General features: G+C 45.9%; 1 protein-coding gene across 5 annotated transcripts in view; it reads right to left on the bottom strand.

Moving 5' to 3' along the window:
- Positions 1-2819: 2819 nt before the first annotated feature.
- Positions 2820-17641, bottom strand: part of zmp:0000001168 (signal-induced proliferation-associated protein 1) — a 44979-nt gene continuing 30157 nt past the window's right edge. For 3 of the 5 annotated variants that reach the window (XM_048230925.1, XM_048230919.1, XM_048230933.1), the window contains 7 exons: positions 15973-16407; positions 15331-15469; positions 14094-14217; positions 12521-12619; positions 12000-12090; positions 10849-10927; positions 2820-7715 (listed from right to left, as the gene is read on the bottom strand). In XM_048230925.1, coding sequence (XP_048086882.1) covers positions 7482-7715; positions 10849-10927; positions 12000-12090; positions 12521-12619; positions 14094-14217; positions 15331-15469; positions 15973-16407 — 1201 coding nt within the window. In that variant the 3' untranslated portion in view covers positions 2820-7481. Of the gene's footprint in view, positions 7716-10453; positions 10547-10848; positions 10928-11999; positions 12091-12520; positions 12620-14093; positions 14218-15330; positions 15470-15972; positions 16408-17641 lie in introns of all 5 variants that reach the window. The other 2 variants (XR_007192132.1, XM_048230940.1) reach the window with 2 other exon arrangements.

Here is a 17641-nt window from a genome sequence, read left to right as displayed (position 1 = left end):
CTATTTTATCAGCGTTAATCTACGTCAGATAATGTATTACATGCAGGGATGTAGTGAAGGCTAAAAGCAAATAAACACAGTTTATCCACCTTTGAAATGTCAGAAATAGAGTTTATCCACCTCTTATTAGAGTTTATCCACCTCTCAAAAAGTTTATTCACCAATTGCAACTTTTAACATTAACAGTCACACTGTATTATCCACATTCACAATATGTACACTCTTCAACACTTAAGGAACCATGTAATACCACTGGTATTGTTTTAAGCATTGGACAATAACCTCCACCATCATCAAACATGTTCTGAACGCCTTCAGACCTCACCGAGATCTCATAATTAATTTACTCACCTCTTTTTTTTACCACTACACCCTGATTACATGCCATTAAAAGTGTACCTACTTGATATGCACATGAATCAATCTCGTTTGCCATCGGACATAGGCTAATGAAATTAATTTCAATCTACCTCAGAAAATTCCCACCCCGCTCCCACTTTTAGCCCAGACTGTGAAATTATCCCTCCGCCATGCCTGTGTTTATAGAACATTGATGACTCAAATGCGTTATGCAGTGTGCAGAGGCCCTTAAGCTCTTGATCCATGTCTGAGGCACGTTTTACTTTGGCCCGTGGAGATCCAGCAGAGCTCTCCAGACCCAAATAAAGACATAAGCCAGGGGTATTGTTGTCAACAGCCGCACCACAGGTGTCAGGGTATGAAAGACAAAGTGCTGTGCTGGGCCAGGTTGTTTAGTAAAACCTTCCAGGAGATGTAATCCAGGGAAGTGTTTGCGTTGTGTTGACTTAAAGGCAAAATGGATAGTTCTTCTACTATAAATGATAATCTGCCTCTAAAATGAATGAATCCTGATGGCCAATCAGAGGTGTCTCAGCTTCTGGTGAGTGTCTCTCTCTCTCCCTCTGTGTCATATGGGCATGAGAATCTTAATAAATCTGTCAGGGTGTTGAATCACTAAAGATGGCTAGCTACACGCACTGGACGTGTTCCTTTGATCCGCCACATCAATATTTATGCAATCGAAAAGTCTTTAGAGAAGGGCCTGCTGCATGTATGTGATAAAAATGCTCAGATGAAACCTCCACCTAAATAAAATCAGGTCCATACTTTCTGCAATTGTTTTGTTAGCTCTTGTTTAGCCCCAGCTCATAACATCATAGTTCAATTAGTGCCAGAGTTATGTGATAATTCCCCGTGTCAACTGTGCCTGTGCTAGTGTACTGTAGTTTCCCATGCTGTGTCCAATGTATTATTGGTGCAGTAATGTTGGAAGTGGAAAAGCCGATCAGAGAGATCAATGAGAGATTCAAAATCTAAGAGATTTAATTTTTCTTAAATTCCAGCTGTGTTTTAGTCCACACAGTTAAACCCCATTAAAATACAATAGTCAGGGTGCGATTTGTAGGGGGGGTGAGGATGGTGAGGATTCCCCCCCCTCTGGTTTTCCTATCCCTACCTATGCTAAATTATTTTTATTCCCGGTGGGGACAACATTTATTCCCCTCTGCCCCTCATATTGATTAATGCTACTTCATATAAGTAAAGCGCTGCAACGTGAGAACAGGCTAGCCTACATAATAATCTGACATCAGAAACGCACCGTCACCGTCAGCACTCATGCTGCTGACACAGTGGCTGCGTGATAACTTAATTTGGCCTTGATCGTGCAGGACATTTCAGAATGTCGAGTGTGTAATCCATCATTAATGGCTAGTTTCAATGGAAAAGTTAGCTGGACAAATTAAAGAAAACGAGAAGGATTCAGTGGAGCATAATAATGTTTTAGAACCTTCAAAATTAAAAAAACGGATGCAACTGAGATGGAGGACAACTGCACGTAGAGTAGAACGTAGGCCTATTGTCCGAAGGAACTTACATTAAATGAGGAGATATTTGCTGAATGTCACAAAAAGTGTTACAGAAATTGCTTGACATCATTTATTCAATGGCTCTCTACCGAAACACCTGTAGTTTGCGGAGGACGAACGAGAAAGCACTCGTTTGATAAATCAGCCAGTAGGCTATAGGCCTAGTAGACAAATAACTTTTAGAAATCATACATCATACACCACGGTAAACTAAAACTAAAATGTTACAAAGGTGGCAAAAATAATATAGGGTATTATTAGCCATGACATTACTAGGCTATGAATCGTTCGTTCATTTTTTTTTTTTTGGGGGGGGTTACAAACTTATTAAAAATCATCCCCCCTCTGGTTTTTACACAAATCGCACCCTGACAATAGTTAACACTGGGGAGATTTATACCAACGTTATGTGGCCACTGGTTTGGCCAATGTATCCACTTTTACTTCTGACTGCTTATTGGTGATGCAAGTTGATTTAAAACATTACAGTTGGTCATAAGTAACTCTACAATGCTTGTTTTCAGCCTGGATGTTCCCTGCAACTGTTGACACAATCAGGTGACAGTAGTGCAGCAAATGATATTCAAAGAACTGCACAATTCAAACACTTTTGTCATTATCATATCAATGGGATTTGGTGTTGCCATGATGTTTGATTTCATCTTTCTGTCTGATGTAGGAGCGAGAGAGAGAGAGCATGAGAGAGAGAGAGAGAAAGAGAGCACTTCCAGCTTTGAAGTCCAGGCCCTGTGTGCAGTGCACCATCACCATCTGATTAGCCGCAGCGCATTGGGAAAGATGGTTTGTGCAGGATTGAGGGGGGATATAATTACTGAACTGTGATGGGATCTACATTTTATGAACAGAGCTCTTGTTTTTTCAGAGCACACAAAGGCACATTTGACAAAGTCCAAAAACACAGGCTGGATATTTGTACAGATACAGGATTGTTTTTATTGCCAGGAGCCCTCCAGTCAAATACATGAACAACACTTCCAACGCTTTCCTCATCTGCGCAGACATACAGAAGACTAACTGGAGAGGTTTGATACTGTTGTCAGATCCACAGCCTGTGAACCTGGTCTCCTTCACTGTGCTGCAGGCCTCACGACTGAGTACATGGCAGAGTATTGTGCAGTGCTGTGTATGACTGTACGTGTGTGTGTGCATGTGTGTGTTTGTAAGTGTCTGTGTGTGTTTGGGTGGTATGGGTGCCACTCAATGTGACCAAGGCATCCTCAGCACTGTCTAACACCCCCCCCCCAAGCTTATTTAACTATGCCTCTGCCCCCCTATGCAAACCTGCACAACTGCACATGTCACAACAGCCCATGTGATGATATTGCTCCTCCCTCCAGGAGCACAGGCTTGGTGGATGTATCCTCATGACCACAACCATAATCATCACCATCATCATCGTCTTCTGCGTGTGACTACTGAGAAGCTTCTCTGTCTTATGCTGAGGTACTACACTCAATGAGGAGTATGAGGAGTTCCTGTAACAAACTGTGAGGTGAGAGCAGTTGAAGAAGAGGGAGAATGACAGAAAAAGAAACAACCAACACAAACTGACACATGATGTGTGAAGAAGGAAAACATTAAACCAGACACTTTAAGGAGCGGAGTTTGGGGTCAGTTGGTCGTGGGGCTTATAAATCGGATCTGAGATAAGACTTTATACCCGCTCTGAGAGTAGGGCAGAGTTACTGAGAGATTGTTCTGTGGTTTCGATTCCTCTGCTTGCTGCTTGCAGCGTTCACACTTCCATACTAAGTGGCATTTCATCACCTATGGACTTTTAAAGTGCACAAAATGCAAATGTTTGTTGTTTTGCACAGATCACACTGAATCATATGACAATCTGTAATAGCATAACATGACAACACTGAATCAAAAAGTCTAAAACGCTCCAAAAAGTCAAACATAGCTTAAACAGGATGTTTGTGACTGGTTTAAATGCATGGTTATCAACAATGAGATAAACACAATCTTGAAATATCCAAGCAACAATTTGACAGGCCTTCTGTCCCAAGAAGAGGCCAACTCTTGTCATGACACAGAATGGAAGACTCTAGAAAACGTTGGAAAACTCCTTCATTGAGTCGCTTGGTGTCATCATTTTTATGAAAGAGCATCTGTACATCAGGAGACAATTTGAAATGCCGTGAAATTTAAATGAAAAACTAAGCATGAATAGAACCCCATAAATTGTTAATAAAGTAGGCACAAAATCTAAGAGTTAAGCCTTCACATTTTCCCATAGGTGATGAATCTTCCCCAACCTCTTGGGGGAAAATCCAAGGTTTATCCATTAAGGCATACCTCACAACATACAAGATCTTTGTGATAACATGGGTTCTGAGCATTGAATGGAAAGCTCAAAAGGTTTATAATCATTTATATTATCACTACTAATGTAAAATAATGTACTATATTCAAACATAGTTTAACAGTTTCCTTATGTCTTTTGCAAGTGACATATTTAACTTACAGTATGTGACTTTTGCAAACTAATATCTCCAGGAGGAACACAAACAGAAACTTCCTATAACTTTCAGTTCAGTTGCACATTGATTTGCTGAGCCTTCCCTTCAGCACTAAGACATCTAACAAGGAGTTCCACATTTGCAAGATTAATAAGTTATTACATTTTTTTACATACATACACACATACAGAAGGGGAAACCCGGAAGTTGCTTGGTGCATTCTCGTGCTTAAAACAACCTCCTACAATCTATGTAACTATACAGCACAAAGTCAAACATAATAGAAATCTTGTACAAGGCCATTTCACTAATTAAACCCAACTAAGCATCACGTTCTGCGACAATTTCAATCAAATTAGTTTGAGCACATATCTGCACAAATGCCTTGCTTTGGAGGGTGTGCGCAACTGGAGTGTACTACTCATCACACAGAGCCATTCAGCTGTACATGTCTTCACATAGAGATAAAGATATAGATTTTATAATTTAATCTTAATATTTTATCTTATTCTGCTGGTACCGGTTAATCACAGTGACTCAAAAATAAACTTAAAAATGACAAGAGGAAGTAAAAGACTTATTTACAACAAGAGGAAGTAAAAGACTTATTTACAACATATAGTATACACTGATATTTCATTATTACTCAGCATTTGCTTGCAATCCCTTTCAGAGATTGTGAGTAGCTGTATCATGGATTGTGATGGTGTGTGTCTATACATGTATGTGTGTGTGTGCCAATATGTGTGTGTGTGTGTGTGTGTGTGTGTATGTATGTGCTGGCTCAGCCAGGGTGTGTGAGTAGGGGTGAAATACCCTGGCATCTGCAGGCAGGATATCTGGGGATGAGGGTAAATGAACCAGGGGGGCGAGTACACCATCGGCTCCACCATCTGACACTTATCTACACCCCCCCCCCCCACATACACACACTTTCCCCCAAATACCCCCTCGCACTGAACCTGAAGGTGAGGTAAGGGGTGAGAATCCACTCATTTTTCAACAAGGCAAAAGCAAAAAGACAAAAAGCAAAATGGGTAAAGCCACACATGTACTGTGTTCGTATAACCAAATGAAGGCAATGCTAGTGTGAGCAAAAACAAATGCAGACCAACCAGCAGACCACCACGGGAAAAACACCTTCCACTCTCTTCAGCTTCTTTTCAAGTGCGGTGCTTCTTAGGCATAAAATAACAGACTTTTGAGTTCCTTTTACAATAAAATGTCCCTTTAAGGAGGAGCGCAAACATAATGACACTCATAATAATAAAAAATGGCTCAGTTAAATTGTTCATTTGAAGAAATACCACACAATTTCAAGTCATTTCCCTTTACAGTACATTTCTTTTTGTTGCGGTCCTGCAGCAAAATGGCTGTGTATGGCGATTCCCCTTGTGTCCACCGGGGGCGATATTGGCAGGCACAAGGGCTGCACAAAGAGAGTCCCGGTTGAGGCCCACACGCAGGCCCCTGTACTCCCATCTCCGCAGTGACGCAGGCAGGGTTCCCCTTCACATCCCAACCCCAAAGAGCCAGTACTCTCCATGAGTCAATCGATCCCTTTTGAAATGTTTCTCCCCTGACCCATATGGGTAGCATCCCCCTCCTACCCAAAGCACACACTCACTCACACACATACACAGTCACACACACACACTCATGGTGTGGTCTGTAGCAGAGGCCAGAGGAGAGAGGATTTGGTAGTTGGTACATGGTTTGGTCGAGTCAGTCCATTGCTAGAGTTCCCACGAAAAGCAGGGACGAGTGAACAAGTCTGTCCAGAACAGCACCACGTTCATACAAGAGAGTGGGAGAGCCACTGTCCCTCCAGCTACACCTCACTGTTGTCTCTTCAGCATAGGCTGTGTTCCTGTGTGTTTGTGAGAGAGAGAGAGTGTGTGTGTGTGTGTGTGTGTGTGTGTGTGATTGTGTATTAATGTGAGCAGAAGACACCGGACACCTTCGGTCAGGGCAGAACGCTCCTCACCTCAGGCCGAGTCGTTGCATATTTAGGCTGACGTGCGCAGAGGGAAAGGAAATGACAAGTCCTAGTTGTGATTGGACAGGTAAAGGGGAAGCCGGGCATCTGCAAGGGCTCGGGGGCCCGCTGTAAATGAGTTTTGTTTTCAGCTCCACTTTAGAGTCAATACCCATCAGGCACACCAATACTGTACAAGAGACCTGTTCAGCAACTGCTGTCAGCTCCGATTTTCCTATTTGTTTGGCTTTGCTGGCAATGTGTTCCCCTCAGTTTCCCAAGGAACAAATGCTATTCTGCCCCACTGGTCTGTAATGTGGGCCGATAAGTACTATGGTCCCAGGACACACGTAACCCATACGTAAACACCTGTACACATTACTTATTTGAAATAAGAAACCTCCCTCAACCTGTCCCTGCCCGTTTAAACAATCAGCAACAGTTGTTCAAATGTTCTTGAATGGACTGGACTGAGCGGACGGAATAGAATAAACGGTCTCCATTCTGTAGCAGGACATAATATATTACCTATGTACTGATATAGCATGTATTAGAATGCTAATGAATGGTTCCCAACTCTATTTTTTTTGTCAATTGATGTAAGTGTTATAAATATGTGAGGTCCCATCTGTAAATACTTTAATTGAGACTGATAATCTACTGCGAGCCTGTGGTCTGCACTAAGAACCTTCCCTACAACGGTGAGTATATATATACATGCGTTTTTGTGTTCATGGGTTTGAAGAGATATAAAGGATGGAGGCTGCCTAGTAAGGGGAGTGAGACACTTCTGGGCAGGCATTTATGAGCTGTCTGAAAGTAGGACAGCACACTGCACACTGCATCTCCATGCATCCCAGATGGTTTCGGGTTGCGACACTAATCTGGCCCAGACCTGGCGCAGGTCAGGACTTGACTCATTTGGAATCGTTTTAGAGTCAACCGCCACCTGGGCCTGCTAGAGCTATGTGAATAGTTTGGTTGTTCAGTTGCTTGTTTGGTTGGTTGGTTGGTGGATTGCTGGAAGTCTAGCAGTTTTTATTTTGTTTTGTTTTGTATTGTTTAGCGTGCACTGACTGCACTCGTATGTGTGTGTGTGTGTGTGTGTGTGTGTGTATCAGTGTGGGCCTATGGAAGTAGGTCCTGGGAAGCAGGCTGCTGGATTGGGAGGGGTCCCTGTGGCAGCGGTTGCCGCGGCGGCAGCGGCAGCGAGGCTAGCAGGGCTTGTTGACATTGCACAAGAGCTCGGTGACTTTGATGAGGCGCGCCACGGTGCTCTGGGACTCCTCCTGCAGCCGCTGGTTGTTCTGCCTGAGACTCTGCACCTCTGCCTGCAGCACTGCCTTGTCCTCCTTCTCCTGCCAGGGGAGCGGCACACAAGAACAGCCCACCATAAGAGCTCCCGCACGGGCAGAGAGGGGAAGGGGTTGGGGGGAGGGAGGGGTGGAGGAAAGGGAGGACAGGGACTAAAGGAGAGGATGAGTGTGGTGAGATGGACAGAGACAGAGAAAGATGAAGAAGGGAGGGAGGAGAGGCAGCACGGGGCGGACATCTTATACTGCCAAATTTGACTCTACAGCTGACACACACAGACACACACACACACACACACAGACACAAACATACACTCACAGATACCCTCACACTTTCAATTCCAACATAGAGGAGGTATATCAGATAGACAAGCGCGCGCATGCACACGCACACAAACACACACACACACACACACTGAACAACCCCTTCATTACCACCAACCCCTCCACACACAGTTCTATATAGGTGATTTGGCTGCTGAAAATGGTACATACACAGATGGAAAATATACAGGGTTTTAATGAAAGATTTACTGTGATCACAATCATTTCAAATGTTCAAAAGAAAACCTGATTATTGTTTATTATCATATTGCATTCATTATCTTGTAAATATGTGCACAAAGTTTGTAATCAGGCCTGAAATAAGAAACCATAATCTCCCAATGCAGCACGACTGTAATTAATCATTTCTAGTTAAGCAGTCCAGCCTAGTTACACTGCAGGGATGTGGAAATCCACAGAGAGGTCAAATTACCCTCATCTTGCATTTTTTATCGCTATAACTTGCAGATTGGTATTCCACAGTAAGCCTTTCATGAGCCTGACACACACACACACCCCTCCCACACACACACACACACACACACACACTAAAAAAGAGCTTATTTGTCCTCTCTCCTTTTCCTTTGTGATCTCTCACAGGAAGGAAGAGCGAACTGGACAAGTTTAGGCCAGGTCACCCCCGTTCCTGTCCGATCTATACACAGGGAGAGGAAGGGGGACACGTGGCTTTATAAATGAGCAGGACCCAGGACACGGGCATCACGGACAGGAAAGTGGACAGGAAGTGGACAATGAAGTGATGGGGAGACAGAGAGAGATGGTACACGACAGACAAACCAGAGCTACAGGAAACGTCAGCAGCTTTAAGGGGTCAAATCCATTATCTAAGGCAGCGTATCCAAATCACTGCTTTTCACCATTTACTCCATGCTTTCCATTTAGATTTACTACAATAAATGATTTCGTATGCCATAGTGTACCGGTAATTTGTATGGCATAGTGTAATTTACATGCCATAGTTTCAGGGAAATTCACAATATAAGGTCCAACTGTACATAACGTACAAGTGGAGGGCAATGTCTTACGTATGTAGCTCTGACATGTGAGGAAACTGACTGGTTGATCACTGAGTTCTTAGTAGATGAAGCTTAATGACAGAGTAGATGAGGTTAGATGGGTATTATCATCAATCTGGGCAGTTAATCTAACCCTTGCCAGCGCGTTGGACGGATGGCATGAGAAATGTATGAGAAAATGCCCCCCGCTATGTGAGACATTTCATAACAATCAGGAAAAGAAGCTTTGAGGGAGGACATTTTGCTAGATGTTTGGATTTCAGTCAGAGAATTCTTTAGTGCTAAATCCACTGAGCAGGTTACGTGTATACTAGGCCAGCTGTATATGCAATGGAGTCTCTTAGTTCTGAAGGGCTGTGGAACCCTCCATGGGCAACCGTGCTCACTCTCCCAGGTGCAGGCTAGCCAGTGGACATGACCTCGAAACAGACTGTCCCATACAGTCTCCTCTGGTAGACCAAGTCCATACACATGCATGGCATAATGCCTCATTGGTCTTTCATAACATATACATGTGACATTTCGTAATATGCATGTGATATTTCCTGTATATGTGTCTCTCGATTGATGATAATACAATGTTAATGGTGAGTCACCATAAAGGGAAGAGGAAGTGGGTTAGGACTTGTTAGAGGCACTTTAGAGGGCTGTGGAGTTCTTATAGAGAAGTTCGGTTTGCCGGATTCTAGAACTGTGGCTCAGGAACCCAGTGGGGAGAACAGCATTTGCACTTAAATCCTTGGAGCCTTGCACACTAGATTGGATACTGTGGCCTCCTGCTTAGCAGTGGTCTTCCACTGACACTGTGTCTTCTCGGGGGAAATTTGGTGCGAGAAAGTGGAACCGTGCCCTATTGCTGAATTGGAAATGACTTAGCTACTTAAGTGTCACCTGGTGGCCAATGAGAGAGGGATTTTAAAAAAATACATGGTGCTGTGTTTTCTCTCTCTCTTTCTTTCTCTCTTCGCCTCTCTGTCATTCCCATTTGAGCACCAAGGTGTAAAAGCTTGGGGGAGCTGCCTCCTGAGCATAGAGCTTTTTCTTGTAAGTCGTGTGGGCTGCAGATGAGTTGTGTGTATTTTTAGTCTCTCGTCACTGCGTTTCTACCGCCTCAACGCCCTACCTGGTAGAACTGTGGGAATGTGTGAGTGTGTGTGTGTGTGTGTGTGTGTGTGTGTGTGTGTTGGTGTGTCTCTCATGACAGAGGGAGGTTGCTCATATCCAATCTGCTCTCCAATACTCCACGGCATGTTAGGAGTGCTTGTCTTGGTGTGTGTGAGTGTGTGGGTGTGAGGGTGTGCTTTAGTAGCTCTACTCACTAGGCAATCTGGTGATGTGTTATTGAAGAGGAGGACATAGGGGTGGGTTGTTTTTTCGTTTTTGTTTTTGAAGCGCAACGGAGGAGAAATGCTCGTGGTGTACTTGCCTCGACTGCCACTGGTCGCTTAGTGTTGAGAGAGTGAGCATGGCTGCCCAGTGTCCCTCCAGCCATCTTCTCTCATCATCTCCTCTGTTCACCCTGCCCAATGACAAGACAGGTTTCTTTTGCTTGGCCCGCCCTACCACTATATCCCTCTGTCTGATTGGCTCAGTAATGTAGCAATCAGGGTCTGGTTTGTAGGTGGTAAGGAAGGGGTGGGCTTCAAGGGATTGGGAAGGGGAAGGGTTTGGGTGGGGGTGGGGTGGGGGGGGGGGGGGTTGTCTGGAGAGGGAAACGAGTGGCGGTGGGAAGAAGGGAAGGGGGGGGGATCACTGGGCGGGCAGGATGCTGTGATGGGGGTCAGGGGTCGGGCTGTGGTTGACCATCTGCACTGGCAGTACCTTTTGGAGGTCATCCTGCAGCCGTTTCAGCATGTCCTCCAGCTGGGACACCTTCTCCTCAAGGTGGCCAGGAGAGTCACTACAGAGAGAGAGAGAAAGAGAGAGAGGGAGAGAGGGAGAGGAAATATGACAGGAGAGGAAAGAGAGGAGAAGAGAAGAGAAGAGAAGAGAAGAGAAGAGAGGAGAAGAGAAGAGAAGAGAAGAGAAGAGAAGAGAAGAGAAGAGGATGCATATTTAATCTGATTGGCCAATCTGGATCAGCCCGTATATAATATAATTTACAGTAATAAGACAGGAACATTATGTGACATAGGGATGTGTGTGTGTGTGTGTGTGTGTATGTATTTCTATATGCGCACATGTGTGTATGTGTGTGTGTGTGTGTGTGTGTTGCGCGTGTGAAGAAGACAGCAAGCAGGCAGACAGACAGAAAGCTCCATCATTGAATCAGATCCTGTTGTAACAGAGAAGAGATTGAGTCCAGTACTCCAGGCGGGTCACCTAGAGACCACAGACCACGGGAGAACGAGCGAGCGAGCGAGCGAGAGAGAGAGAGACAGACGGAACCATTGAGTCAGGCAGCGTTAGACAGAGACAGAGCCAGAGACATGCCTTTAGAGTGACTCAGAGGGCACATGGAGGGACTTCACCAGTGGGGGTGAGCAGGAATAAGAATGAGAGAGGAAATCACCTCCTCTAATACAGTGGGCTTGGGGTGAACCTATTCCCTTATGCTATTTGCTCTCTGATTTCTGTCTGATTTCCAGTCAGTGTTATCAAGCCAATGCATTTGGCCTATCAAGTCAGACTATCCTGGGATGTTAGTAGCTCTGTGTGTGTGTGTGTGTGTGTGTGTGTGTGTGTGTGTGTGTGTGTGTGTGTGTGTGTGCGCGTGCGTGTGTGTGTGTGTGTGTGTGTGTGTATGCATATGTATATAATAGTATAATATGTGCATGTGCAGTATATAGATATATGTCAGCGTGTGCACGACACAGAGAGAGGAGGAGGGAGGTAAAGAGAACTAATGAGAAACAATGATGATCGCCACACTGTCGTCACCAACCACACTGACTCAGAGTGAAACTGTCATAGGTTAAGGCTTTGGTGGTCATAGTCCAGTGACCGACACATGCTAGAGACGGCGAGCCCACCTATCTTTGACGTCCCTCAGCTTGGCATCGGACTGCCCGGTCAGACTGTGAGCTTCAGCGGAGGCCTGGCTTCCATCTCCTGGATTCCGGTCTGCAGGGGGTGGAGGGGGGATTAGTCAGTGTTAGTCAGACTCTCTACAGGGGCCCACTACACACACACACACACACACACACACACACACACACACACACTCGCCTGAGCCTCCCACACACTGCAGCACCCAATGGTGCAAGCATGAGTTCAAGTTTGTCTTTTTCACACACACACACACACACACACACACACACACACACACACACACACACACACACACACACACACACACACACACACACAAAAGGATGAGAGGAAACACTGCAGAGGTCTCATTACATGGCCCATTAAATAGAAAACTATAGGAAATGAAGTCTCTAGAATAACAACCTCTCTGCTTCTCCACAGCTTTACTCATGGGCTCCATCTCAGAGGATGAAACAAATGCCTGGCTCCCTCTAAACGCTACCCTCCTCTCACATCTTACCTTCTCTTGACAGTGCCTCCAGGATGCTTCGACAGGCTGTGGCCAAGTCAGAAATGGACTGCCATTCCTCTTCAGTAGAGTCTGTTGTCTCTGAAAGAACTGGGAAGAAATACACACATGTTTAAGTTATGATATTTACAGGAGAGTAATACAATGTTTCCACATGAGCAATGAAATGTGGAAGAGAACAGGTGTTCCAGACTAGTTCCACAGAAAGATGCTTACTGATGCTACTGATAGAATGCAGTGATCATAAGTGCATTACGTTCAGAACAAAATCTTGTTATCCTTAGAAAAACGCCTACATCACTCCATAACAAACCAAAATTGGCTGTAGCCACATACGGCCACTAGAGGGCACTTTCAGCTCACACTGAGAGCAGAACAGCCAGCCTCAACCATGAGGAGCAGTCAACAACAGCACCACGGTCTATTCAGCCTGTCAGCAGAGCGGTGGTGATACTGTGGAGAGGCAGTCACAGTAACACACACACACACACACACACACACACACACACACACACACACACACACACTTCCTCCACGCCAGTTCAAGCATTCACTCAGCAGCAGCAGCAGTGGAGGAGGCTGGGGGTCTGGGGTAGAGAGGGGAGCGGACCTGGGGGCCGCCCCAGCAGAGGGGCAGCAGATGGCCCAGAGGACCCCTTGATTTGGGGCAGTCTGAGTCCCCACCCCGCCCTGCTTGCCCCCATCTGTCTCTCCTTTAGTCTGGAGCTGGTGGGGGTGCTAGCACAAGGGGCTAGGGTGTGTGTGTGCGTGTGTGTGTGTGTGTGTGCTTGTGTGTGTGTGTGTGTGCTTGTGTGTGTGTGTGTGTGTGCTTGTGTGAGTGTGTGTGGAGTCGGGGGGTGCTGAACAATATTGGGTAAGAGGATCGAGGGCAGTGGAGATGAAAGACCCAGGGACAAAGAGAAACAGGGGAGGGGCTGGATTATGTGGAGAGGGGGGTTTTAGGGGAGAAAGGGTCTGATGCTGCTCAAAAGATGGGCTCAATTACACAATTTTGGGCAGCACGGGTATTGTTCAGTTACAGGCACACACATTTCTGCCCACTGCAGTCTGTGCTGTTGCTGTGCACACCAAAACCACCACTTACAGTACATTTACCAACCATATGATAATGTTCCACTGCTGCTAACCCTGTCAACAACTCACACAAAGAAACTCACATCACAGCAGAATCGAAGCCAGGGAGACACATTCTCACCCACAAAGACTACATCTCTAAACACACACACATCGGTGGTTCTCATTTAAATTGACCAAATACAGCAGCTCTTCTCTATCAAAACTATTCACTTTAACATCTGTATCAATTTATGACCCACAGAATAGACAGATATTACCTGAGCGGTCATGGAATAGAACAGGAGAGAACAGAGTAGGGGACGAGCCGTAAGTTGGAGTTGATAAATGCTAAATGATAAATGCTAGGCTTATTTATGCTCAACATATAGATACGATTAACGACAATTTACAGATAAGGACAAAAAGGGAGCATAAATGAGCGTTAACAGGACAGCTGGCCAGATGGAGGGACAGAGAGGGAACTCACTCTTAGTGATGGAGTTGTGCAGGCTCATGGCTCTGGAGTTGCGCTCAGCTCGGTCCATGCACTCGGAGCGGGCAGTGGGCTTGCTGGCCGACGCCTTCTCCTCGTTCAGCTCATCCAAGCCAAACTGCATGACACGCAGAGAAAGACAGAGACAGACAGGAATGTGAGCCAGTATTGTGTAACACAGTGTTTGTAATGAGTTGTGGAGAACGGCTCCCTTTCAACCTACAAAGCCTACTTCTTTTGCGCTCAATATCAAATAATGGCAGGCAAAGCATTAGGAAATATTTACAAGTGAAAGAGGATTTACTCAAGGGATTTAGCAGTGAAACGAAGAGTGATGACCAAACTGTCAAATTAGTCACTGATTATCATTTCCACTGGTTCTTAGCCAGACACTCTGCAATCTCACTCTGATGGGAAAGAGACCAAGGAGACAGATACCGGCTATCTGACAGACACATCTTCACACCAGAGCTGTGTGCGTTTCACAACTGTGAAACTATAACTACAACAGACACACAGCTCTGAAATGGACCTGATAATTCAGCATTTGTAATGAAAACCACAAATGTTCTGATATTGCCATGCCTATTTCATGCTTTATCAAGATTTCCTGTGTGTGTGTGTATGTGTTTGTTTGTCCATCAATAGCCTTTATTGTGAAGCCCGCCAAAAGCAGGAAATAAACTCTGGTATTTTGTACAACCCAGGTTGTACTACACAAAGCGAAACAGATTAAAGGTCTTATTTTAAACTGGCTGCGGAAGAGGCAGAGCGTCCGTGGCAAGGCTGAATTGAGTCATCATCAGTGACAGACAGAGCTGGTGACGTGCTACGTCTTACACATTAATGAAGCACTACAGTAAGAGGAACAGAGCTCCAGGGGAAACGCAGCTCCTCTTCTCCTCTGCCAATACGCCCATAAGGTGAATGTATGAAATCACATCACTCTCTTTCTCTCTCCTTTTCTCTCTGTATGAGTCCCTCTCTCTCTCTCTCTTTCTCTCTCTGTCTATCCCTCAATATATTCAATCTCTCTCTCTTTTTTTCTCTCTCTCTCACTCACTCTGCATGTGTGTGTATGTGTGTGTGTGTGTGTGTGTGTATGTGTGTGTGTGAAAGAGAGAGAGTGAGTATGTGTGTGTGTGTGTGTGTGTGTGTGTGTGTGTGTGTGTCTGTGTGTGTGTGTGTGTGTGTATGTGTGTGTGTGTGTGTCTGAGTGTGTGTGTGTGACCTGTTTCTGCTGTCCGTCCTCCTCCAGAGTCATCTTGGGTTTGACAGCCAGGATGAGGTCAGGCGTGGCATCCATCAGCTCCCCAGGGTTCTCGTAGATGTGCCTGTCCACCTTCACGGCTACGTTGTCATACACATGCCTGTTCAACACACACACACACACACACACACACACACACACACACACACACACAATAAAAGACAAGCATACAGTGAAAAAATTTTTTTTCTTCCTCTTCTGTCTCTCTCTCAAAAACACACACACCCCAAAAGACCCACACAGAAAGACAAACATTCCTACTGATTACTGACTGATTGCTGCCTGCCTTGTTCACTAATCAAGTCCAGAAAAAAAACCTCCATGGGTGGTAATGGCAGGGGAACACGTGACGTGGCTTTAGAAGCTGTTTGATGGTGTTCAGGGCTTAAAGCAATACCAATATCTGTGCCTGAAGTTATCAGACATTTATGAGGACGCCATGTATACTGTAGTCTCATTGCCTATTTTCAAATCTTACACATAGCAGCTCACGCCTGAACACTGTAGCCCTGGGTGATATAAGAGAGAGGAGAGGGTGTGGGGTGGGGCTCTGCTGCTCTAGCATAGGGTGAGTGGGGTAGGGGAGGGGGGAAGCTGCCATACCCGTCAAGCAGGTCCTGGCCGGGTGGGTGTCTCTCCAGGGAGTAGCTGCGCGTCAGAGCGGAGGGGGTGATCTCTGGGGCCGGGGATAGGGGGTGGTCCTGCAGGGAGGTGGCCCTCAGGAGGGGTAGGCTGGGTGGGGAGAGCAGGGACCCGGGGCCTCCCTCACCGCTGGTCAGGTCCATGCCTGTGGGGCCGGGCCGTGGGACCGCACCGCTGCTGCCGTCCGTCCCGTCCACTTGATCCGCTGGCTCGGCTTCCTTGCCCTCTCCTTGCACCCTCTCGCCCACCGTCTGCTCCTCTTCCTCCTCCTCCTCCTCCTCCTCCTCCTCATCCTCATCCTCTCGCTCGTCCAGCACCCAGGCCTCACCTGACTGGCCCTCACCGGACTTGGCCTCGGCGTCCTGGATCGCCTTCTGGTACAACTCAGAGAAGCTCCTACGGTCATCAAACACACACACACACACACACACACACACACACACACACACACACACACACACACACACACACACAAAACAAACACACACACACACACACACACACACACACACACCAAATAAAAACACCCACATTAAGCCATTACTGTAAATCATATCACCTTTCTGTTCCTATTTCTAAAGAATTGCGTCTCTGCACAGGTTACCCATGAAAAGCTTTAGAGAATATAGAAAGAGGAACTGATTTTGTGTGGTTTTGACAATATAAACTGCGTTCACTACGCAAAAAACAGTTTGTCCTTTAAAATGCAGGAAGTGCCACTTGTCTGTCAAGAACCAGAAGTAACAGCGGTGACACAGTTTTCTAAATTCATCTTGCTGCTGGTTAAGAGCATTCCCCTGTTAATGAAATGGTTCTCTAAATATATTTTTGGCAATGACACATCGCTTTGCATTAGGGCCAGACTGCAAATATAATTCCATCTCTCAACATTTTTATCTGTGTGTTTTTTTAGTCCAATTTCTTTCTCTTTTTTTCAGTCCACACATTTCTTCGGGAGCGTTCGCTAGCAGAGCTCCAGGAGGATGTCATTTGCATTGGCACGGCGTCTATCTGCCCGACATCAAAAGGACGGAATGGAGGCAGGCGGCCGCCGCTACCTGCCGAAGCGTGATCATGGAGCCTCATTAGCAGAGCTGATTGGTGGCTAGCCAACTGGTGGAAATGAACTACCTGCTAACCCAACGCCGCCGTCGACGCTATAAACTGAGCTGAGCCTGTGACCTCTGCATGACCCCGTGCCTGACTCCTGACTCCATCTGTTTACTCTCTCACTCTGCCACCCACCCCTCCCCAGGTGTTACCCTCTCCCACCCACACCATTCAGCTGAGCTCTTCAGCTCCTCTCTCTTCCTCTCTCTCTCTCTTTCTCTCTCTCTCTCTCTCTCCACCTAGGCTCACCTTAATGCCTTTCTCCTCCTCATTGTATACAACAGCCGGAGATATGCTATCGCTGTTGTCAGGGGTCGCTTTGTTTATGGTCCCTTCCTTATCCTTTGTCCCCAGACCACTCTGCTCATTTGTCTTTCTACACCATCAATCCATCCGCTAAATACAGCAACATCTCCAACCCCTCATTCATTCTCAGGGAATCTCTGCACCCTGACCTCTTGCATCATGGAGTGTCTGCATGAGGACCAATGACTCATTCATTACCACCACAAAATGTGTG

Source organism: Alosa alosa, chromosome 2 (assembly GCF_017589495.1).
Source record: "Alosa alosa isolate M-15738 ecotype Scorff River chromosome 2, AALO_Geno_1.1, whole genome shotgun sequence".
NCBI lineage: Eukaryota > Metazoa > Chordata > Actinopteri > Clupeiformes > Clupeidae > Alosa > Alosa alosa.
The sequence above is the reverse complement of the archived record's forward strand: the minus strand, read 5'-3'. Positions and strand labels throughout refer to the sequence as shown.